The sequence below is a fragment of the Miniopterus schreibersii genome (assembly GCF_964146895.1).
Source record: "Miniopterus schreibersii genome assembly, chromosome: 2".
In the NCBI taxonomy this organism is placed as follows: Eukaryota; Metazoa; Chordata; class Mammalia; order Chiroptera; family Miniopteridae; genus Miniopterus; species Miniopterus schreibersii.
The window spans coordinates 8,007,637-8,016,204 of record NC_138102.1 but is presented as its reverse complement, the minus strand read 5'-3'; the positions used below and the strand labels follow the sequence as shown (position 1 = coordinate 8,016,204).

At 40.8% G+C, this 8,568-nt stretch overlaps 1 protein-coding gene across 6 annotated transcripts in view; it reads right to left on the bottom strand.

The window, feature by feature from the left end:
- Positions 1-2,059: 2,059 nt before the first annotated feature.
- Positions 2,060-8,568, bottom strand: part of SNX25 (sorting nexin 25) — an 88,970-nt gene continuing 82,461 nt past the window's right edge. For 2 of the 6 annotated variants that reach the window (XM_081128272.1, XM_081128271.1), the window contains exons 16-19: positions 6,947-7,013; positions 4,110-4,291; positions 3,070-3,170; positions 2,060-2,617 (exon numbers count right to left, since the gene is read on the bottom strand). In XM_081128272.1, coding sequence (XP_080984398.1) covers positions 2,537-2,617; positions 3,070-3,170; positions 4,110-4,291; positions 6,947-7,013 — 431 coding nt within the window. In that variant the 3' untranslated portion in view covers positions 2,060-2,536. Of the gene's footprint in view, positions 2,618-3,069; positions 3,171-4,109; positions 4,292-6,946; positions 7,014-8,568 lie in introns of those variants that run through there. The other 4 variants (XM_081128270.1, XM_081128269.1, XR_013998151.1 and 1 more) reach the window with 2 other exon arrangements.

Here is an 8,568-nt window from a genome sequence, read left to right as displayed (position 1 = left end):
TAAAAAGTCACAAGCATCCTTTCTGAAAGTGGATTTAAACAAGATTTTGTCTTAGGCGTGGGAAATGTAATTACTCTGTAGGTGCCAGTCACTAAGGAAGTACTGCCTGGCAGAAGGTGGCTTGCCTTTGTTCCATGGTCTGGTTTGTCTAGATCACTTGAACTTTGTCTTTATATATAAGGAAGACATTTCAAAAGAATTTTCTGTGACATTCCCTCAAGCGGTCATATGCTTCTCCCTTAAGTCTCTTAAAAATTGTAAACTTAAGCCATCCCTGAAAACCATCTCTTTTCTTTGAAAATCTCTATTGAAGGCTCTCTTCTCCTCCAGGAACAAATTTCAGTGTCTCAAGCCACTACAAGATTTCATAATATCTCACTTTCTCTCTTTCTACAATACGAGCCCCCTTGCTCTGCTCTTGTTTTCTTAATTCCATTCCTCTAACACTCCCTCAGCCACCTGGAGATCCAAGCTCACCACCAGCGTTCTCTCCTCCACACTTAATCCAGCCCCTTACGCCTGTCTTTGAGAACTGTCAGTGGGAGCACAGTAAAGCGTGCAGGCTGCCTCTAACAGCACATTTAACACACTTGCTAACTTCACCCCAAAGTAAAGGACACTTTTTCAACTGCCGTCAAAACACAGGTCGGATGGGCTGTACCCTGCACCTCTCCACGCCTGCTTTTTCCCCCCAAACAAGGAGCTTTAAGTTTTATTTGAATAAAAATATGCAACTTATCCTTCTTCTTACTCTGCCTGTCTGCTTGCTCTCTAATCAGTGACCAATAATAAATCATCCTCATGTGCAAAAAACTAAACTAAACCAAAACACAAGTCTGAGAAATCCTAAACTCGGGTATCTGACAGCGTAGTTGGTGGTAACATGTTATGCTTAATGTCTTCAGTGATGCCGACAGAATGAAAATCTCTGTAGTTGCCATAAAGCTGGTGCTGGCAGAGGCCAGCCCTGCAAATGCCCACTGCTGCCGACGATGCTGTACACCCTGACCTGTAATGGCGTCAGTCGGTCTTAACTCAGGTGAGTTGAGGCTTCCGGATCATCATTAGCCTTTTTCAAAAAAGATCAAAACTCGCCTAAGATTCTTATAACAGATATCTTATGAAAAATGAGAATTTACCTTAAAGATTGAGGAGTCAATATAGTTTACTCATTTGCAGTAGAAATTTAACAGCTCTAGTGAAATCATGCAGAAGATGGACACTCTCAGGAACTGTGTTACGAGGAGTCCTGAGGTTGGGACTTCACACTGCTTCTCTTCTCTGAATAGCTTTTCTACATTCCTATGGAGGATAATTCTTACCCATATAAACACCCAGCTTAGGTTTTTATCCAAAGTGTCAGCTATCATCCTGGTCTGATAAATAATTATCAACGAGCTGAAACTGTAAGAATCCCAAAGATAAAATCTGCTTTACTAACTTTTAATCAATTTATCTTCCAGAAGTTATGTTTCACATCAAGAACGTGGCAGGTCTGATCGATCAATATAATCAATACCACTTTAATATATAAGTACTTCTCCGTGGATTTCAAACTGAATTTCTGCCTATTAATGGTTTTGCTTTCAATACTCTTAGAGGTTAGGGAGGGGAAAGTGTTTTATTACCACTGCGTAAGAGAAAGTGAGTGAGCTGTCCACTGATAGTGGGGTCACTATTAACAGTCAACCAGCATCTGTGCCCTGATCTCACCTCATGCCCCTATTGGTCCACAGACTCCATGATACAGTCACGTGCCTAAACTCCAGCCCCCCTCCTCTTCCCGTCTCCCTCTCACGCCCATCTTCAGTTCAGCTCACATCCCACCACCTCCGTAACATCGTTCAAGCACTAACTGGGCTATTCTCATTCGCATTAAGCAGCAGCATCTTCACATATTCATTCTGTGCCTGGAGAAAGGGCAGCAAACTTTGTATTTCCTTACAGAGGTACTTAGTGCACAGTGTTTCCTACAGAACAAAAAATAAACATTTGAACTGCCTGAAGTGTTTCAACCCCTTTTTTTGAGATTTAGTGCCTTAAACATCACAGGGCTCTATGCTTCCTTTTTATATTTTATTGCTTCAAGTGCTTCAAACTATGGGAAATCTTTGGTAAAAATAAAGACAGATTTTCACAACAGCTTTGCATACAGCATTGCACAACAGTGTTCTTCAATACACACGAGTATAGGAATGTTCGAAATCCTCAGGGGGGAAATCCACTGTACAGTATTCACAGATCTTTATTTTAAAAGAAAACTTTTCATAAATATTTATAATATTTCCTAGGTTCTTAGCACATTAACATTTATATTTCAACTGTAAAGTATTTATATTCTTATTAAAATAAAACCCAATAATTAACAGAAGTGGTCTTCTGTCGCCTGCTACAGCATGTTCTGCTTACTTCACATAAAACTAGGGGGAGGTCACCAAACAGAATCAGTACTGTTCTCAGGCAGCCCTCTGCGGAAAAGAGGAAATGGTTCATGTCTATTAGCACAGACATTTCTCGATGGTTTATTTGCGCAGACTCACGCCTGGCCGGCTCTCGGTGGGTCCATGTGAGCTCTCAGCTCAGGACACAGTTCAATCAGCAGCAGCTCCAGCAGCACCTGAACCAAGAAAGGAGGAAACAAGAGGAGAGAAACGTGTTTTTTTCTCTAAGGGTTTCTCAAATACCTACGTTTAGGAGAACAGGCTAATTCTAGGTCTGCGATCATTCTCGGTGAGCACGGTACTGTCAAGGGAACGGAATTCAGTTATTTCGTGGTCCGTTCGCCGCCCACCTCCAATCAGAGCGGGCGGGCACAGTCTGCTTTGTTGGCATAAGAAGGCCAAGCAGTCGTGTCACAGACACCGGAGGTCAAGGGGGGAACAGTGTGCAGAATGAGAACGACACGCCCACAGGGCACTTCGTTCTTCTCTTCTTTTCCATGACACTTAATAGGCAGAGAAAATGGGTTCAGAGTTACAAGTAATACAAATGATTAAGGATAGAAAGAATTAAAATCTACCACACATGTGAATAGAAATGTAACCCTCTGGAAGGCTTTAAGTTACTCACATATAACAGATGCTTGTTGGCTCTCGTTTCTTGCAGCGCGTTGAATATTTTTATTATACCATGACGGGCATTCTGCTGTCCAACAAGGCTCTGAAGCGTATCTGAAAAATGAAGTTTATGTCCTATGCTGATCCTGACAAGGTGCACAATGCATAGCTATTTAGTGAGGGAGATGTTACACGATATGTACACAATAAATAAAGGCGCTGCCCTGGCCGGGGGCTCAGCTGGTTGGAGCATCGTCCTACACACCAAAAGGCTGCAGGTTCAGTTCCTGGTCAGGGCACATGCCTAGGATGCGGGTTGGATCCCCAGTAGGGGGCATACGGGAAGCAGCTGATGGATGTTTCTCTCTCACACCTGTTTCTCTCCACCCCCCCTTTCCCCCCCGCTCTAAAATCAATAAAAACATCCTCAGCTGAGGATTAAAAAGGCTGAGGAATGTGAATGATCAGTTTTTTCAAATGTTTAAAGAGAAAATAAGATTATTTAGAATTTTTCAACATCAGATTTATAACAAACTAATTTTAATATATTGCTACACAATTAAAAATTAAGCCTTTAAAACTGTACTTTAGCAGGATTTTTAAAGTATAAAATTTATTATCTGTTCTAAAACTTTCTTCCAGTTAAAAGAATTATAACCAGTGCTGTTCTTATTAAGATTCTCAATATAGCCCGTCCAGGCATGGCTCAGCGGTTGAGCGTCGACCTGGGATCCAGGCGATCAGGGTTCGAGTCCCAGTGAAGGCACATGCCCGGGTTGCGGGCTCTATCAATGTCTCTCTCATCATTGATGCTTCTATCTCTCTCTCTCCCTCTTCTTTCCTTTCTCTGAAATCAATAAAGATACATTAAAAAAAAAAAAAAGATTCTCAATATAATTTCTTAGCAAGGGGCAGGACATGATTTTTTTTTTTTTAATGTTATTTTTCTGTAGTAAATAGTGTTTCCTGAGAGAGATAAATGAAAAATGCCTTCTTAGGGCAAACACTCCCTTACTGTCTCTGTACCTTTCAGGATCAGAACCCAGGCCCCACCTGGAATGTTTTCAAGTAGCTTCTGCTGTGCTCTCTGTTTCGTCTCCTGACTCTGTTCTTTGCTTCTGATTTTGGTTGGTGGTGCCAATTTCCCGTGTGGCCAGAAAGCATCCCGGAAAACGTTGATGTAGTAAACCAGCATCTGCTCACTGAAGATCCAGTTCACTGTGTCCCGAATTTGTCTTTTAAGAGAAAAATATTTCTTGGATAAGGTTTTTAAATTTTTCATACTCTAGTCTCAAAAGGCACTTATCAGTGAGTCAGTTAAAACATAGTCTGCTCTAAATGTTTGATGAATCAACTAGAAATTGGGTTTTTAAACTCCGGCTCTGGAAGTTATTTATTTTGGTAATACTGAATGACCATTTATTCCTGGAGCTTACATTTTGGTGCTGACTTCTGCAGTACCTTTCACTGAGAGGAGATTGATTTGTTTGAAGCTTGCATCTAACTGTGCTCAGTACTCAATATACTAATTTCCATGAAGTGGTATCAAGTGAAAACATAAATCTACTGAAAGGCGGTTGAAAGTAGTCTGAAACGTCCCTGAGTTCCCAAGTCCGGGGGGAAACCATCTTTCTTCCCTGTCTCCTGGCATTGCTATGGCAGATATTGCACTGCAGTCCTCTGGCCCAGGGCATGTATCTCACAAGCTCATGAGGCAACAGAAAAAAAGATCACCCCTCTCATCACAAGGTGAAGGACTCCTGAAAGATGCGCTGCTACCCAGCCATTTCAGATTTCCCGGGGAATGAAAACTGGGCAAGGTTATAAATAAAAGGCTTTTATCTATAACCAGGGCTTCCACACAACCCTGTTTCATTAGTTATTAGTCAAATTCTAACCAATTGCAGGATTTCTGCTGTCAAGAGACAAACACAGTTCAAAGAGCCTAAGAGTGGTTGTTCATTGGGAGCAGGAAGTCTCTTTGTTGAATAGGGGGAAATAATCATTTTAGACTATTAGTGCCAGAAAGGCCTGGAATTTTAAACTCAATTCATGAACAATAAATTTAAAAGCCCTGTAAGAATCAGCCTTCCCCACTGGATATTTAAAGGGACAATGTAAGGTTTTCAGAAATAGGATCTGAAATGGATGCTTTAAGCCTAGTATTTTTCACACAGTAACCAGTCACGACTGAAGTCTAAACTCTACCGGAAGTCACAGCTGTTCATTCTGTGTGTGAATGCATGTCTCTGAAGATACTTCCCGTATTGTTTAGAACTTAAATTGCAATTCAAATCTAGACCAAATAAAATTATTTTTTTAACTAATGGGACTTGTGATTTAAGAGAACCTGCCACCCCGTCACCAGCCTGAGGAAAGTCTACATAAAAAGGCAGACAACTTGTTATTTTCTGCCATCTTCCTTCGGGCTACTCCAGGAACTACGTGAAGAAATGAAGTAAGAAAATTTCAATTTGCAACTTAAAATTAGGTAAGTGACTCACCAAAGCCCATCACTTAAGTATTTTCTATCACTTTAGCTCTGACTTTCTATTAGCTGAAGCCACAGGCAGCTTTTGAAGCGAATCTGGTATGTGAAATTGTAGCTGGTACAAGGCAAGTACAGCTGCTGATTTTTATGTGACATCAGCTAAAGGCAAAAAAGTAAAGGGCAAAGTGGGGGAGAGGCTCTATAAATCCTCACCGGATAAAAAGCCCACTGAAAGGAAGAGTCTGGAAATTCTACACGATGCCTCTCTCAGTCCCATGAAAACAGCTGCCCCATGTACACACGCTGACAAACTGCGGCTGTCATGTGACAATTCAGAGCCAGTATCATATAGAGGAGCAAGAAAGTATGACTGACTTGCTGAAACTGAAAACGAAAATATATTAGCAAGTCTGGAGTACTTGCTAATAGAGACATTCTGGAAATTTCTTTACCCAATGCCTGTTGATACTAAGGCTAAGAGGTTTGACTCAGACTGAAACTTAAGTTAAACAGGCCATTTTCTGATTAAAACAAAAGCCTACAATAGGAACTTAAGAAATCACTAGTTCCAGTTTTAAAAACTCTTAGAAGTAAATAGAAGTAAATGTTTATGACCACAAGGAAAATATATTCTATTTACAAATGAATACAAAGGTAATATTCTATTTATGTTTCGTATAAAATGTGTAAGATTTATATGACAACTAGCACAGTAACCTTGTACATGTTTGACAACTATAAGTTTTTCAACTGGAAAAAACTGATTTTCGTGTTAAAACATAGTTGCTGTACAAAAAAGTTATTTTCCCCCTTATTTTTGGCAGTTGATTCACATTTTTATTGTGCAAGAAAGCCATGTTTGTCTCCTGAAGAATATTAGATGTGGACTTAAACTTTTATGTGTATAGATAAGGTAATATTAAAATATTCACATAGCTTATAATCGTGTTGTATGATACACACACACCCCCGGTGGGTACTCAGATATAAACTAACAAGAGGAATTACCATTTTAATGTTACTCAAGTCTAAAAACAAAACTGGTTTACACTTCCTCCAAGCACATACTTGCCATGTGAGGCTCGACCTACTTTCATTTTGGCTTTGAGTCTAAGTCTTAACCTGCTTCCCATCATGTGACACAAGAACACTGTGCCCAAGACACTGAAACCAGAATGCTGGAGCGAGCTCAAGCTTTCGTGGTCTAGCTCACCGTGCGTTCTGTGGGAGAGTCTTTGAGAAACCTGCTTTCTGAGACAACCTCAGAATCGTATCAGAAACAAGACGAGAAAATAAAATACCTTCAGTGAGGAAGATCACTGGCTACTACAGCACAGGTAATCTTACTATTAAGACAAAGAGCAGGCATGAATTCAAACATTGATTTTGTGCAACTCACTTGTTGATGGTTCTTCCAAAAGTGACCTGAACAAGAGCAATTAATGTTCTTCTCACCCATTTAAACACTAAAATGTAAGTCAGAAAAAAGTATTATCACAGGGTAGCACAATTATGACATTTTCCTAGCTGCAAAGAGCGTACACCTATCACTTAACTCAATCCCAGTCCAGACACCAGCCCAGGGCTCTGATATCTGCAGAATGTGGATCTAGGTTAGCAAACCTCTGCCCAGGAAAATTCTTCTTAGTAAGCTTTTCACTTTCTGCTTAGCAACTGATGAGATGAAACCTAAGAGTTTTTACAGCTTCTCAACGCCTAACCAACAGCTGAGCTAACAAGTAGAAATATTTAACTTCATTATGTCCCTGGGCTCCTGACAACAGGTCTGTTTTCCACCAGCAGACAGACTGCCTGGCTTGTTGCCCAATTTTCTCACACACTTCTCTGAATGAGAAACATGTGCAGTCATATGTTGACAAATATTGTGAAATATTAACGAGCTGATAGGTCTAACTGCTCCCATTTGACAGTAGTTTGTAGAGCATCATGTACTTTTGTATATTTTATGCCTTTGGGGGAAGAGGCAGGGTTCTAAGTGAGGCATGAATTCACCTTCTGCTGCTGCCTAGAGCAGTGGAATAGTCACCTCCTCTGAGCCTGTTTCCTCATCTGGGGACAGTATTAACATGTCCTTTTTCACTGACAGTCTTGTCAATATTTTGTGTGAAAGAGCATTGTAAAGAATTCTACAAATCTAAACTTTTATTATTAACTTGGAGACACATTTCTATAGGTACAGAATATAAATATAAACGTAAAGGAAGCAAAGAAATGCTGTGAGGATATTTTAGGTCTGCAGATTGGAATTTAAACCAAATTTTCCATCTATATATTTACCTCCATTCATTGAAATGTTTAGCTACTGACACATGAGCAAACAAGAGACTCAGACTTGACTATAATGGAGCCGAGAGTTCAGGGCTCCTGCATGAGTTAGAAAACCTAAAAGGAGGAAATTCCCAAACACCTTTGTGTGGGGCAGCCCCATACACACAAGTCAGCAATTCACATAGACTTGGTACTAGATTTCAAAACATTCCAAGGTCATTTCCAACATCTTAAATGGATCTAAATGACCAGTTAAAGTAGTGTTGTTAATCCTTCAAGTAAGATTCAAGTCTTGGAGTCGGGGCCATGCCTTAAAAGCACCTTGAATTTTTGATGGCATTCAGGGCACACTGCCAGCTTGTAGGTCTATTCTTTTGAGGCTGGCATTTAGGCTGGGGGAGCATGTCTCTCAGTGACGATAACTCCACCTGCTTTCCTCAGGCAGGAGAGAGGTGGCTTATACTCAGAGGGTCTGAGGACATGTGCCACTCCAGAAAGAATGCCTGTCAGCTGAGTGACTGGCTCTACATTTTTAAAAGGCTGTATTATTGCCCTGGCTGGTGTTTCTCAGTGGTTAGAGTGCCAGCCCAAGCCCCGAAGGGTCTCGGGTTCGATTTCCAGTCAAGGGTACATACCTGGGTTGTAGGTTCGAACCCAGGCCCTGGTCAGGGCACGTGCAGGAGGCGACCAATTGATGTGTCTGTCTCACATCGATGTTTCTCTCTCTCCCCT